Genomic DNA, 17137 nt, shown 5'->3' on the forward strand with positions numbered 1-17137 from the left:
TCACTTTAAGATTTAATAAATTATACATTTATTGAATTTCCAGCTCAAATATCAGCTTAATTAACATGTCATAATAAAAAAATTTATTACTGATATATGATAGGATGATCAGTTCATTTCACATGCTCATTTCATCCTTCAGTGAAATTAGAATGAATCTTCTATTGATCTTCAAGTCAGCACAATTACCTTATGAATACTGTTTGTCTTCGTAATGAAACATAACACTTCTCTAGATGTAGTAGAATCAAGGTATCAAAGTAAAAATAAACTAAAAGAAGATGGTCTTTATTTTAAATGTTGACCAGATTAAACAATTTTCTACCTAAGAAGTTTCTTAAAATATACATGAAACAATAGAAGTTGCAGATGACACCATTCATTCTCTAGACCTATTATACTGATGAAGCATGTTTAATGTTAGACATCATAATGAAATAAACTTGAATGAATCCTTATTTAATGGAGGGTAATTTAAACTGGATTATAAATATATTTAATGCATACAAAGCATGACATATATTAAAGGTGACAGCATATTTAGTTACAAACACTATGACAACACTGAAGTAAAAGAACAATGGCTGAAACAAGTACACGTAACAAAAATATTAGCTCCACACAGGTCATCTATTCACTGATATGCAACTATTAAAAATGACCAACATTTTAAGAAAACATTTCATTTGTATGGTTTATATGTTTATCACATCAATGAATTTGAAAGTCAGTATACATATTTATTTTTAAAAAATACTGCTTATACTGTTGCTAAATTAGATAGCTTATTATTTCAATTTGTACAGTTCAATCCTGTTAAGAATCCTTGTGAGAAAAGAAGCCTCGTTTAGCTATAATCCTGCCTCTAAGACCCTTTCTTTTTCACTATAAAAGACATGGTATGCAAACAATTAAATCATAATAAATAATACTCTGGATAATTGTGTACATTTCTGTGTGTTTAGTAAATATCTTGTATACATAAATTTTCATGAAATACTTTGTATATTTCAAATGTATTTTAACAATTTTTTATTGACTCTATGTGATTTTCAAATGGATTTTTTAAAGCTGCAACATTCATATAGAATAAAATATTGCATAAACAATATTTAAAATTAAAGTAGGTCCACTTCACACCTAGTAGCTTTGGCAATAGGCATTTTATCATCAAAACTGAATGAAATAGTCATTTAGTACATTTTTAAGCCTCAAACTGGCTTTACTAACAGTTACCAAGAAAATTAGGTTAGATGTTTAGTTTTCTTTAAATGAACAGTATATATTCATAAAGCTACCTTTATCTACACCTCTATAGATTGTATATAGAGCTCGAAGTTGTTGCAGTCATGTTTACATACAAGGTACATATAGCTTTATGTAGACACAGCAGCTATGCCCATGGCTTCATCTTCTTTGGAAACATTGCACCCATATCCATAACCATCTTGAAAATCAATCTTTCTTCATAACAATTTCATGTATGAAATGTGCTTCTAAATTTGCCAGAAACCTAAGTTTGAATTTTTATGCTTGCTAAACCTTCTAACCTTAAATGATATATTTGTTAATAAGCTAGCTAAATAACAAATTACATTAAAAATACACAACTTAAAACAATATCATGTTAGCATATTCATGAAAACCCAAATATATTGTAGTATGCAGTCAACATGTCCCACATTCAGTCTTTTCATTTTACTATAAATATCTCAAAAGTTGTAATAAAACAGAAAAATCAAAAAACGAATTAAGACAAACTCAATTGCAGATACACAAAGTACACACATAATGAAATAATGCACAATTATCAAGTAACTGTACTTAAAATACAATTTTCAAGCAATAACTATATTTTGTTAAGAGTAGTTAACCTTTGAAATGCAGAAAATATAGGAAGACTAGAGACTCTGAAATGAAAACATGAATGCTAACATGTTAAAAATGCCAAATTCTGAGTGTTAATCATCATACTTTTTAAAAACAGAATTGTTCAGGAATGGATAAAAGTAACAACATACATAGAAAATGGAAACTAATGCATGCATGCACTCTATAAATTACCTTTTAAAATAATAATACCAACAGTAATAATACAAATGAGTGGGCCTAGTGCTGGTAGTAGGCTAATATAGAATAACAAATAAATATCTTACACTAATTAAGTTTTAATATTTTTATAAGAAATTTTGAAGTTCCTTCTAAACATTCTCTAATATAAAATTAAATAAGAAGTTGATACATTCATTGTATTTTCAAAACATTTGATAAGTTTAAAAAGTTTTAACTAATTAAAATATTCCTTGTATGCTATATGTATTAGCAATACAGCCTACGGTAATACTAATTGTTTTGATTGGCTTATAAATAACAAATGTAAGTTATTAATAAATAATACAGAAAAGTAGGCCCCTTATATTACATCAAATAATACTTACGAAATACTGTTGTTAACAATACAAAGTGAAATTATTAAAATTAGCAAAAACATACACTTAATGTGAGATACAACATGCTGGGAGAAAATTTAAACGGAGATAGAATTTTGTGGCTTTAATATGCAAAATCTTGAATCCATTCCTATTTCAGCCTAAAGTGGGCTAGTTGAAAGCCTGTATTCCAAGTTAGGGTACCAGTATAAGCTTATTTTATTTTCAATGTTTCCTGTATCTTTAAAAACATCAACTTTCAAGCTGAACGACAGGATTTTAACACCAAAATAATAATAAGATCAACGTCACTTGTTAAGTACTTATTGAAAAGTGCCGCTTTTCGCTGAGCCAGTAATTTGGTGTAGATAATTTGTTGGTGTAAACGATGGTAAACTGAATGCGGATTTTAATATTTTGTTTTGTTGCACTTGGATTTTTTGGAGTGTGTTGTTTGACATGTTGTATGTTACTTGACATCCGTACTCTATTAGTGGACGGATGTAAGCCTTATATATTTGTATAATGGTGTTCGGTGCGCATTTTGATTGTTTACCAGTTATAGTCTTTAGATATGAAATCCTTTTTCTTATTGATGAGTGTATATTGTTTATGTGTTTTTTCCATGTTAGTTTTGTGTCGAAAGTGACGCCAAGGAATGTGATGTTTTGCTCATGTTAATGGTTGTGTTTCCAAGTGATAGATTTATTTTTCTAGATTTTTCTTTGCTTCTTTAGTTTTCTATAGAAGGTGATTGCTTGTGTTTTTGTCGGATTTAACACGACCCTCCACTTGTTGCTCCATGTTGAGACGTTGTTTAGTGATTCTTGTACGCGAGACATGGCCATTACTGGGTTGATACGATATGCTAAAAAGAAAACCTCTAGTGGATATCAACCATATTTAAGGTTTATATATCGATTAAATACAAAAAATAAAATAATAATTGTATAATATTTTAAAGATAAACTAGTAAAACGTTCACACGTCCATTTAAGAATTAGACATCGAAAAAGTAGGAATAAAAAGAGTTTCTGATACCAATTTATTGTTTAATTCTAAAAAAAGTAATTGGCTAAATATTATAAAGCTTCACAGTAGCACTACATAGGTCAGTGTGACCTATGTCGTACCGTTCGTACTCGTTACGGTTTACACATTACTAATTTGAAACATATTAATTCAAAATTATTAAATTTGGTAAACTTTAGTAAACATTAGAAGGCTTTTTCGAAAGAAAGCCAGATTTTTTTATGAAGTATACTTAATACTTAAACAGACAGTGGTGAAAGGGTTAAAAAAAAGCATAATGAAACACAACACATTCACTGCACAGTTTGAGAAATCGTTCTAGATACTCAGACCTGATTATACGTGACTTACGTGCATTGTCCTTAATTTACGAATCTAAAATTATATAAGTAGTACTATACCAGCAATGCGTAGATTACCGAAAGTAAAAAAAAATTTAGTTTGTACGATAGGTTTCCAAATAAATGGTTTGTTTGTTTTGTTTTTGAATTTTGCGCAAAGCTACTGAGTGCTATCTGCACTAGTTGTCCTTAATTTTGCAGTGTAAAGCTAGAGGGAAGGTAGCTAATCATCACCACCCACTGCCAACTCTTGGGCTACTGTTTTACCAACAAATTGTGGGATTGACCGTCACATTATAACGCCCCCACGGCTGAAAGAACAAGTATATTTGGTGCAACTGGGATTTAAACTCGCAACTCTCAGATTACGATTCGAGTGCCTTAACCACCTGGCCATGCCGGGCCGTTTTTGTGTGGAAATACAAGAAAATTCATTCCTGCAAAATTTTGACAAAAGAATCAAAGCTTTGATAATTTTTTTGAAGCATGGAGAAAAGTGTTTTTTAAATGCAATATTAAAAGCGAAATATTGGAAACTGAAGATTGAGGGTGCATTTTCTAACAAATACATAATGTGGCTTAAAAAGCAAAGAAAAAGGAAAATATTTCGCTAATCGTTCTGACGATAGCAAGCCCGTCTGAATGGACGCACCACCCAACCTAGGTTATAGGAAACCCTGTGCGATCCTCGCTGTGCCTTCCTATAAGATGAAGCAGCAACTTGTCTTCAGTTGTCGGCCGCAAACTCTCTACCCAGCATGTGGTTTGTTAATAGCAGTCGTCTTCAGTCTTACGAAGCTTCCGTGAGTAAGTCGGTCACCCACCCGATCTTTCTTGAATCACGGACCAGGGAATCTAACGTGTGTGCAAGTTATTGGGTCTTGTAGAGGCCCAAAGGTGCGATGAAAGTGAAGGTTGGCCGAGCCGCCGACTTTGTTGGTATCTCCACTTTACACGATAGGGCGCACCAACGACACGCCCATGTCGCCAAGTCAGTGGAGCGGAGTGGGACGCGAAAAACTGTGAACTATGTCTGGGCAGGATAAAATTAGAAGAAGTTCTGGCGGAGGTCCGCAGAGATTCTAACATACAAATCGATCATCAGATGTTGATATAGGGGCGAAAGACTAACCGAACCACCTAGTAGCTTGTTCCTTCTTAGGATAGCTGGTGCTCGAGAATAAATCAGTGTCATCCAATAATGTGAATGATTAGAGGTCTTAGGGTCAAAACGACTTCAACCTACCCTATTCTTAAACTTTAAATGGGTGAAAAGTTTGAGTTGCTCGACTGAAGCCCGGATATATGAATGTAAGTGCCAATTGGATCATTTTTGGTAAGTAGAACTGATGTTGTGGGATGAACCAAAAGCTGGGTTTCAGCGCCTAATGCAAGACGCTCATGTAGCTCCATGAAAAATGTTTGTTTCTATAGACATAAAAGTTGGAACCTGTAACATTAGTGTGTAACAACTCACCTGTTGAATGACCTGGCCCTGTAAATAGATGGTGCTTGAGTGTCAAGCCTACACTCAGCCACTGTGGCAAAAATTCAGAGTGTTATGTTAGGGCGAGTAGAAGAATCGCAGTGCCGAGTGTTGGAGGTGCTTGGTATGAGCCCACCTGGAGCTGCTGAGGTGAAGAAAGGTTCCATATGAGCAGCAGTTGAACATGAGTCAATTGGTCCTAAGTGATACGAGAAATCCATTTCAAAGCAGGACCAATCTCAATGTTGCAAGTCCCACAGCTGATCAAATAAATCGGGTTAATATTCTCGAACCTGGGCACGAAGATCGACCTTTGGGTCAAGTGCCATAAGGCAAATAAACTCGGAGACGTCGACAGGAGTCCCAGGAAGAGTTGTCTTTTCTTTGTAAGGGATCGGGTCCTTGGAATTGGCTTGCCTAGAGATAGGAATATTGTATCCATAAAGCACGGTGGCTTTTGTAGTGTCTGGAGCACTCCTGTAGGCCCTTGTAATTCCAAGAGAGAGTGTGATTTTCGAGGTAGATCACATCCATATTTATAGCAGGTTTTCAAGGTGAACATCCTGTAGTCGATAGAACAATATAGGTAAGGTAAGTTGGCAAAACGGATCTGTAATCTTGGGACAAGGACTGACTCTGATGTCTGAAGTCCGATGCAGGTGTGGTACTGCACCAGGACCAGGCATGGCTAGCCTTTAATCCGTAATGACGAGAAAACCCATATGTAGAGAAAATTATATTTGGGAAAAACGGCTGGTATGGGTAGAGAAAGTACTATGTAGCGGAGCGAACAACGTTTTTACCTTCTTTGGTCATCATTAGGTTCACGTGAGGATGACCAAAGAAAGTCAAAACGTTGTTTGCTCTGCTACATAGTGCTTTCTCTACCCATAACAGCCGTTTTTTACATATATAGGGCTAGCCTTTGATGGTTTTGTCAAGCGCGGACCAGCGTCGAGACCTTCTCGTGAAAGGCTTCAGATATAAACCAATATAAAGAAACACCCTTATACCTATACTAATTAATAACCTAACATCCAACTGCAACGCCCCTACAATTCCGTTCCCGTTTATACTCTCGTCCCTAAGACAGTGTCCGGCAATGGTCACTTACAAACTCTCTCTTTCATGACCTGAAAATGACCTACGAAGGTCTAAACGTCGTTCTTTGCTTATCAATAAAAGTGTTAATACCCATACCAGCCGTTCTGGGATACATTTTTATTTTAAGTGGGTTTCTCGTCATCAAGAATTACTTCAGATATATAGTTTGCCGAGATCCCGCCTGGTGCGACCGTTTTGGCCCGCAACTAACAACTAACTCAGAACTGTCACATACTGAAGGAATCCTACTGTGCAATTAAAACAAAGCATTGTGACGGCAATTGGACAGTGCTATGCAATGTGATTTCTGCCTAGTGCTCTGAATGTCAAAGTGAAGAAATTCAACCAAGCGTGGGTAAACGGCGAGAGTAACTATGACTCTCTTAAGTCATTGAACAATGCAAGCACTGTCCAATGGAGGTACCTCCCCGTGGTATGGCTGGATGCAGATGAAGCTTGTAACTAAACTTCCAGAACGCGAAAGAGAACACTAAACATCCGTGGTAACCTCGCTGCCCACCATGTTTCCAAAGGCAGGGGAAGCCATTCTTATAACAGGAAAGAAACTCGTCAAACCAAGATGACAACTTACTGACTTCATCTGCTACCTGTTTACTCGAAAGGGTAAACCCTACTGTGTGTTTGTATTTCATAGGGACCTAGCCGACTCTATATCAGATCAGGCCATTTATTAAAATGGAGAGTTTAATAATTGATAAAAGCTATGGTTTGGAGTCCGTGGGGTGCTAAGGTGGTGGCTGAACTCAAGCTACTTGGCACCACTGGAGATCATAGTTTTCGAATAATTCCCAAGCAAGAAGCTTAGGATTTCCTAAGATGAAGAATAAAGTATTGGAAAAAGCTTATTACAACACTGACTCATGTTCCAAAGTGAAACTGACTCTGAATCTACTACTGGAGGTAGGTGCTAAATAACAGAAATGGATGGCTTAAAGTTATATTGCTTCCCCGAGTGAGGCCTGTGACAACAATATCACCACAGCAGATGGTATTTCCCAAAATATGTCAGGAAACGTGTCGTAATTGACTAAGACACTACCTCACAACCAAACCATGTCTATATCTACAACTTCAGTCAATTCAAACGAGGGAATAGATAACAGAATTGAGCGGGTCAGCACAACTGTGTTTGTACCACAGAAATGGCATTTGACCTTTGTTCTCATGAGATTACAGATTTTTACAAGTTTGCAGTCCATCAGGCAAGCATTAACAACTTAATGACACAGACATATTGTTCTTACTGCGGTAAGAATGATAACAACCATCATGCTACCACTTGTCATGTTTTTAAATGTCCATACCAGGGAACTGTTACATTGCCGCAGATACAAACCATTGAAATCTGCACACTAAATTTCAACTCAAACACTGAACTTTCCAACCATAAAATACACCAGCATCCTTTGACTCGAAATACTGAAATAATTATTTCTCAAAGAGTCAGGACGCCATCAATGTGCCCATTCCAGGTAGTACCATAATAAAAACGTAGTCTGATATTTACCAACAGTTTAATGGCCAAGTACTAACAACAGCATTCCACTTCTAATTATAGTATATACGACCGACAGATATTATAATTTTAAATCAAAAGTATTCTCTAAAATAGTTGTGGCCATCTATACAATGTTCAAATAAATATCTTTAAAGACCTCACAATTCTTACGAAGAAAATTTTCAGGATTCTTTATTTCTAATAATAAAAATCCTAAAATTCTTTAATAAAATATCCAGTAAACAGCTGCTCTTTTTCTTATGCTAAACATTTTATAACAAACGAAACCTAATATAAGTTATCAAAGGTAACCTTACTAACCTAATCCATACCTTAAACTAACATAACTTTATCTAAACCTAATCTGACCTAAATATAACCAACCAAATCTAATTTAACTAACCTAAACATATCCTAAACCACATCTAACTCAACCTAAACTAATGTAACATAATTTATTTTATTTCACCTAACCTAAACCTTAATCTAACCTAACCTTAGTTTAACCCAACCTAATCAAACATAATCTAACCAATCTAACCTCTACCAAAGTTTAATCTAACCTTAACCTAAACCTTAATCTAACCTAACCTTAGTTTAACCCAACCTAATCAAACATAATCTAACCAATCTAACCTCTACCAAAGTTTAATCTAACCTTAACCTAAACCTAATCTAGCCTAACAAAACACAACCTAATCTAACCCAACCCAATCCAACTTAACATAAACCTTGCATAAACCAACCCAACCTGATCTTTACTTAGCCTAAACCCTAACCTTACCCAAGTTAGCCTTAACTAAACTAAACTTAACCTAAACTAATTTTAATCTAACCTAAACCTAACAAAAATGAACTTAACCTAACTAAAAGTAACCTAACCCAACCCAAACGTAACATAATCGAGCCTTAATCTATCTTAACCTAACCTAGCTAAACTAAACTTAATCTCAACATAACCCAAACGTAATGTGACCTAATCAAAACTTAGCCTAACGTGAAATTAACCTAAACGTAACCTAACACAACCAAACCTAACCTAAAACAAACCTACCTAACCTAGTCTGACTTCACCTGACCTTCACCTCAAACTTATCCAATCTAAACCTAACCTATCTGAAACCTAACATAACCAAACCAATTTAACCTAAACCTAATATCTGCCTAATCCAACCGAACCTAAACCTACCCTACCCAAAATTAACCTAAAACAACCTGGCATAAATTTAAACTTCACCGGACTTAACCTCTCTCAACCTAACATATCCTCAAGTAAACTAAATGTAACATAATCTAACATTACCTAATACAACCTAAAACAAACCTAAACCTAACATGATGTACTCTATCCCAACATAAACTAACCTAAATTTAACTTAACCTGTCCTACCCTAACCTAAACCTATCTAACTCAGCCTAACCTAACCAAACATAGTCTAAACTCACCTAACTTAACCTAAACCTTACGTAACCTAAATCAATCTAACACTCCCAACACCAAACCGAACCTTGTGCTAACTTTAACCTACCTAATGTAATCTGTCCTAACCTCGCCTAAACTACCCTAACTAAACATAAACCTAACGTAATATAACCGAGCCTTACATAAACCTAACCGTAGCCTAGCATAACCTAAACTACATCTAACCTCACCCAACCTGACGACTGTTCGAGAGTGGCAACAAAAGTTTACAAGTCAGTTTTCGAATATGTCTATTTATCAATTTTCGTTTTTGTTTGTTGTTAATAAAATGTACGCTAACAGGAGATAGGTTAGAAGAAAGCAAAACAAGTACAAATAGTATCCAAATATATCGAAAAATTATTCATATGTATTATACGATTTCAAAAATATTTACCAATGTTTTAACCTAATACTTATGAATCTATAAAATATAATTTATTTAAGAGCACTGTTAGTTGGCAAACGACGTTAGAAAATTATGGGATCCTAAGTATTATCTTAATCCTTGAAGTTTACTTTGGGCACGTGTATTTCTGCTGATAAAAATTTCGTAGTTTTATTTCTTGTTGATAATTTTGCCATTTAGTTGTAAAATTACAACTGTGTAAAGAATATGAAAGTGCAAGAGATACAAAATACAAGGCACAAGCTAGGAATACATGAAAATAAATATTCTAAGCGTATTTTCAAATCACCCATTTATCGTTCAGTTGTAGGTCTTGAGGGCTATCTGTCTCTAATTTACTAGTGAAAGACTAAAGGGAAGGCAACTAGTCAAATAATGGAATTGACGGAAATATCATAACACTCCCACGGCTGAAAGAGCAAGTATGTTTGGTAAGATAGGGATTCGAACCCGTTAACGTCATATTACAAGTGGAGCGCCCTAACCTCCTAGCCATGTCGCTCTTGTAAGTTCTCACACTTGCTTTATTATTCCAAAATTATCGTGCTGACATCTAGTGCTTTACATCATAATTATATAATATCAAGAATAAATAAAGTTTCAATAACAAAAATATAATAGTGAGAAAATGATCATAATAATGTTACCATATTATAAAGTGCACTTATTAAACATTACATTATTCATTTTTGTTACTTTGCTTATCTACTGCTATGATAGTTAATGCACAATGTTTTGTCATCTTATATTTATGAAAAATAGAATTACACACACACACACACGCATAAAACAAAAATAAAATAGAATTGCTAGCATTAATGGCGGAGAAAGGAGAGTGTAAATGGTAGTTTTCTATTTTGATTTTACTATTTAATTAAATAACTCATTTTAGAATCCATTTTTTGTACGTTTACATCATACATGCAGCATAAGATATAGCTATATTTAGTATTTAAAACAAAATACATTAAAAAGGTGAAACACTAAAAACCGAAATGAAATAATATTTAAAATTAAAAGGAAGCTTAACTTACATCTTCTATTCAAAATTATTCAAAACGAAATTTTTAAAAAAATATTCTTTTGAACACGACAAATGTTCAATGCTGAATTAATATTTTAACCCCACGTCAGAAACATAGACAACGTGATCGTAAAGAACACATTAAAAAGTCCTTAAACCGTCTGAAATTTTCTTGTTGTTGTTACTAGTTATGATACTGATACTTTACTGCCATTAGTTGCTCTAAAGCCAAAACTTAATTCCTATATATAATTTAAGAGCATCCGTCAAGTATAGCATTTGTTGTAAAAGTGAAGGACGTGTTAATTTACAGTAAATCTGAGCTTATTTTTTATTGAAATATAAATTAATGTCAAAACAGTGGCACAAGTATTTATAAGTATTATATTTAGCGTAAAATGTACAGCCGTTCAGTTTTTAGGTTTCTAAAAAAAATCGGAGAAATAAGTAAGTAAAATAAATATTAAAGTGACAAATTATATATAATAGAATTCACTTTCAAAACACATATATCTCCTAAATTTTTTATTTCATGTACATTTATCATTTCAGTTAATACAGTAGTAATCTTCAGAAGTTAATGTTTCTAATAATGAAGAACTTTTAATATACAAGAAAGCTGTAGGAACTAAAGACAAAATATTAAATGATAAACACATTTCACTTTGTAAGCATGTTGAGAACATAATGACATTGACTATAAAGTTAACAGACGTTTTTAAACTACAACATATGTTAAGTAAAACCATCTTCCTTTTACTTTTAAATCTTAGACGGTGTTAAATAACACCCGTCGAATACAGGATCAGAAGAATAAACAGAGGACAACAACAACAACAACAACTAGGACATTAAATTTGCAAGTTTATTTTCAAAATCTATTTCTTTGTTTCACTGTTATTTCCAGTGCAGTTAAAATGTACTGCGATGTAGCGCTCAAAAGTACACCACTGAAATATTTAAATACAAGACATTATTACACAAAAGAAATTACAACGTGAGAAGGAAAAATAAACTAATATGACAAAGTGTGTTAAAACATTGTACAGTTAAATTTCACTTAGGTCTATTATACGTTTTGATTGTATTAAATTTCTTGTTCCCATTATAGCTAGTTTGACTGTGTGGGTATTTGGGTATTGATGTTGTTAAATACCCAGGAGGGTCAGGTACATTTGACCTCTTCCTCCCTCCCGAACGATTATAGCGTCTGTCTTTAGGTTTTTTTTTTTTTTTTTTAAAGCTTTGGGCCAGAGTAAAAGTATAACATCATACTCAGGTCCATTTCAGGGCTCAGTCCATGCATGGACGAACAAGAAGTTGTTGTTTTTTTCTTCATTTAATTTTTTTCCATATATATATTTTTTTGTATTTTCATATATATATATATTTTTTTTTGTATTTTTCTCCTTTTTCTCGATTGAAAGAATGCTACTACTACTTGTAGTAACACAAACACACACACAGAAAAGAAAGTAATAATAATTCAAAGAGAGAAAAAAAATGATTAAAAAAGAAAATAATAATTATAAAATAAAAAGAAACAAGGACTAAGTGTCTAGTGCATAGTGGCCAGCTTGTGTTACATTTCTTAAATATATGTTAAAAGGGGAGAGGTATTTAGGACCATTTACATCATGTACGTGATATCTGTCGACATCACACATTAAGTCATTTTTATGCCAATTCTTATTGAAATATTTTAGAGAATTATGCAAGAGTCTTTCAGCTATTGTATCTATGTTTGCATACTTGTGCATGAATGTGGTTGAGGTGCTACGTGGTACTTTATATGCTGAAGTTAGTACAGAATTTTGTATACGTTGAAGTTTCTGTACATGTGTGGGTGCTATGTTAATCCAGGCAGGTGATGCATATTCTATTGTTGGTCTAATGTACGTTTTGTAGATTTTAAGTATGTTGTCTGGTGATGTTCCTTGGATTTTACCTGAAAGACTTCTTGCATAGTTTGCTCTTTTCCAGATTCGTATCAGTACATTTTTAATATGTGGTAGCCACGTTAATTTTGAGTCATAGGTTAGACCAAGAAATTTAGCAGAAGTAGCAGTCAGTAAAAGTGATCCATTCATATAGAGTTTTGGTGGATCTTTTTTCAGCTTATTCAGTCTGCTGAATACTATGACTTGGGTTTTTGGAATATTAATTTTGATTCTGTATTTCTGGCAGTATTCTTCGATGTTATTTAGGACTGGTTGTAGGTTCGTTGCTGCTATTGACGGAGTGGGGGCACTTTTCCAGACTGCTACATCGTCAGCGAACTGTGATGCATAACCTAAATTTAGGTCCGACAGAGGCATATTACTCACGTACATGATAAATAATATAGGGCTAACAACCCCTCCCTGCGGGACTCCTGCTTCGGGTGAAAAGGACCCTGAGTGGGCCCCATTTACATTTACTTTACACATTCTGTTATCCAGGAAGTTGGACAGCCAGCGAATAGTTTCCTGGGGTAATGCCATTTCAAGCAATCTATGTCGTAAGCCGTTATGCCACACTGTGTCAAATGCTTTCTCAATGTCGAGAAAGCAAGCTACAGTGCATTCTTTTTTGTTGCAGCTGTCGGTAATTGATTCTGTAAGTCGAATCAGGTGGTCTGTAGTTTGGCGGTTTTTCGAAATCCGTTTTGAATTTCTGGTAATTTTGAATTTTCTTCTAAGTAAACTGACAGACGATTACTAATTATTCTCTCTAATACTTTGCCAATACAACTGGTTAAGCTAATCGGGCGGTAGTTGTTTGGTTTATTCGCTGGCTTTCCTTCTTTCTGGAACATTAATATTATTGCTTCCTTCCAAGAAACGGGGATATATCCAGCTGATAGTGAGAGATTAAATAACGCTGTTAGGTGTTCATATAATCTCTGAGTGCCTTGTTTTAGGAGGATAGCTTGAATACCATCTTCTCCAGGGGCTTTGTTTTTTGTGTTGTTAATAGCAGTTACGACTTCTGTTACAGTGATATGTTTTACCAGTTGATGAGTGCTCCAGTCTTTTGTTTTTCTTTGTGTGTAATAGTGTTGACTGGAAATTTAGGTGTAAAAATGCTTCTGTTTTGATCAATATAGTTTGTGACTGTATTATAAAAGTATCTGTTCATGTCTGGTTCATGATGTGTTTTGAACGTGTTTTTTAAATATCTCGGCTTTTTCTGTGTTAGTGTATGCTGTTTCTCCATCCAGTTACAGTGGTGGATATACTGTGTTTGTTGTTCCTGTGTTTGTAAATCTTTCCAAATGTGTCCAGAATTGTTTAGGATCAGTTTTGTGATTTAGATCGGAACAGAAGGTGTCCCAGTTTTCTTGTTTCTGTTGTCTGATTAAGTTTCGTATTTTATTCCTTATTGTGTTTATCTGAGTTTTAAGTGTGGGTTGCGATTTTGAATGTACTGTCTGCGGAGTATACGTCTGTTTTTAATTAAGTGTATTATATCTTTATGTGGTTGCCATGAATGAGTTGTTGTGAAGTGTTTTTGTTTCGGTATCGAACTGTTGGCTGCATGTTTTAGACACTCAGAGATGATATGACAGTATGCATCTATATCTGATACGTCCGCGGCAATATGTAGTACTTCTGGAGGTAAGGTTTCATTTAATATAGTTTGGAAAACTGGCCAATTAGCTTTTTTGTAGTTCAGTTGGTCTCTCACTATGATTTTATTTAAGTGGGGGGTGAGATTGAAGATACACCAAACTGGGAGGTGGTCACTATCTATATCGTTACCAACATGAAAATTTACGAATTTGCGACTCTTATTTGACGAACACAGGCATTGGTCCAGTATTTCACTGGTGCCGCGTGCGTACAAGATATGTGTCGGTGTTGCATCGTTTAATAAAATCATGTTAGATTCATCCAAAAATTGAAAAAGCATATTGCCGTTTGCGTTTGTACTTCGACAGTTGAATGCTATATGTTTACTGATTAGGTCGCCGATAATAATAAGATTACAGTTACTATTATACAATATATTCAATAGATTTACATCTAACACTGTACTAGGCGAGCAGTAGATGCCCGCCACAGTAACGTCTGTATGATTTTGCGTTTTTACAATAATAATTATAGATTCATTACTGGAAGGGATAGTAAGTTCCTGAACTATAAGTTCAGTCTTATACAATAATAAAAGACCTCTGTTTGGATCTCTATTATCCTTCCTGTCATGTCTAATAGTAGAGTAGCCGTTTAATTTAAATCTATGGTAGTTATATAGGAGAGTTTCACTAATTATAATTACATCAGGTTTTATGGAGTTTGTTGTATCTTCAATCTCATGTTTCTTGGAAGCAAGAGCACCCTGGATATTGATGTGTAGAACTGTGAAGTTATCCATGTTTAGTAGAGTTTATGATGGAGGTTAAAATTTGCGGCATGAACTTGTGTATGTTTTTCAATATGATTTTAACTGTTATGTCTGTGAGACTGTTGGTGTTTGTGGGATTTGTATATTCTGCCATTATTTCTGAGAAAGTGGAAGTTATGGCAGATGTCAGTGTTGTTTCAATTGTTGTTGGTTGTGTATTTTGAGGTGGTTTTGATATTTCCTCTTCACTTGGTAATGGTTTTTCCTGTCGGGATGATGAATTTTTAACCACTGCAGCGTAAGTGTTTGTTTGTGTAGTTGTACTTTGTGGTGCTGGAGTGGTAGGTGTGGGTTCCTTAATGGTTCGTGGTGGTGGTGGCTTGTTTATGTTGGGATTTTTAATTTCATATAAGTGTGTTTTACTGGATTTATATTTCTGACAACCTTTATAATTTGCCGTGTGTTTTTCCCCACAATTGCAGCATTTGGGTTTGGGGTTCTGTTTTGTACACTGTGTAATGTGGTGATTCTCCCCACAGCCCACACAACACGCATTTGCTTGGCATGCTGCTGCTACATGTCCAAAGCTTTGGCATTGGTAGCACTGTGTGACAACCACTGCTGGTGTTTTTGTTTGTTCTACTGTGTACTTTTGATACCACATAGTGATACCATTATTAATGAATTGTGTAATATCCTGGCTGTTGTCTGTGACTACTTTGATTAGGTTTGTGGGTCTTTTAGTAATATTTGAAATTATACGCTCAACTGAAATATGTTTTATGTTTTGTGTACTTAACTCTTCCTTAATGTCTTCTATGTCTATTGAATTATGTACACCTCGTATCACAAAAGATTTCGGTGTTGGTTTAGTTCCTGGTAGGTGTATTGTACTTGGGGACTTAGGTCATGGTAGGAATTTTGGTTAAATTATGATTTCGTTCATTACGAACGAAAAATAACCAGGGGCGGTCAGAAACTGCTGTTTCTCTTCACCCCACACAAGGCAAGAATAAATTAATTACCTGATTACGGAGCGAGAGATATGGTCAGGAGTGGGATGTTAGTTATTCGTACAACGCGATGGTCACGAATGACCTAGAAGTTGATAATGTGTTGAATTTAATTGAGGGGCATCAGGAAGAGCTGAGAAGAGATCCTGCCGGCTAGAGAGACGACGAAGAAAGATGAGGAAGGTTCAGCAGAACACCCACAAATCATTGTTTAAGGATGTTGTCTTGGAGAGAGCCGAGAGATGCAAACACAGTGCGCCGACATGATTAGGTCTCATGACTTATATGTATTAGCTATTAAACACTTAAAATTTTGGATATTCAAAATTTGGATACTAATTTAAAATTTAGAAATCAAAATGACGTACCTCTTTTCAGGGCTGGGATCTATAGATCCTATGAAACAGAACTTTTGCTGTGGGGGGAAACGGGAGTACCCCGAGAAAACCCACTTTCACTGGTGAGGCGCCGAAAGAAACCAACCTCACCAGTGCCCGATGCTGAAAAGGAAAACATAAATGGTTATAAACTTGAGTTTACATCCAGGGCGTGTATGTAATTATAAGGCGAGAGGTATCGTTGCCACGAGCACGGGGTAGCTGCTAATAGTGGAATTTGGTTTGTTAATGGCGTCCGGTTTTTTGCTTTCTTATAGTATTTAGTTGCAAGATAGATGAGTCTCTTTTTGAGAGGCGGGATGGAGCTAGCTCTATTAATGTATGCTAAAGGAGTATATCTGGGAAGACGGAGCGCGAGACGGATGGCCAGATTTTGGGCTTGTTGCAATTTCTTAAGATGGGTGGAGGGAGCGGATACCGTAATCATGTTACCGTATTCGATTATTGGCCGAATATAGGTTTTGTAGATGGCGAGAACCGTGCTAGATCTACACCCACGGACTATGCTGCTGATGCGTCTTAGGTAAAAGATACGTTTATATATTTTAGAAAGGATTGACTGAAAGTGATTTGTCCATGTTAGTTTTCTGTTAA

General features: G+C 34.9%; 1 protein-coding gene across 8 annotated transcripts in view; it reads right to left on the minus strand.

Annotated features, from left to right (window-relative positions):
- Positions 1-17137, minus strand: part of LOC143246752 (synaptonemal complex protein 2-like) — a 253052-nt gene that overhangs the window by 151151 nt on the left and 84764 nt on the right. For 3 of the 8 annotated variants that reach the window (XM_076493860.1, XM_076493869.1, XM_076493867.1), the window contains exon 1: positions 2439-2779. The exons of 1 other annotated variant lie outside the window; for it this stretch is intronic. Coding sequence is in view for 1 of the 7 variants with exons in the window: in XM_076493866.1 (XP_076349981.1) it covers positions 2494-2514 (21 nt within the window). In the remaining 6 variants the exon portion in view is untranslated. Of the gene's footprint in view, positions 1-1298; positions 1497-2438; positions 2786-17137 lie in introns of those variants that run through there. 4 more of the 8 variants (XM_076493861.1, XM_076493866.1, XM_076493864.1 and 1 more) reach the window with 4 other exon arrangements.

Source organism: Tachypleus tridentatus, chromosome 3 (genome assembly GCF_004210375.1).
Source record: "Tachypleus tridentatus isolate NWPU-2018 chromosome 3, ASM421037v1, whole genome shotgun sequence".
NCBI lineage: Eukaryota > Metazoa > Arthropoda > Merostomata > Xiphosura > Limulidae > Tachypleus > Tachypleus tridentatus.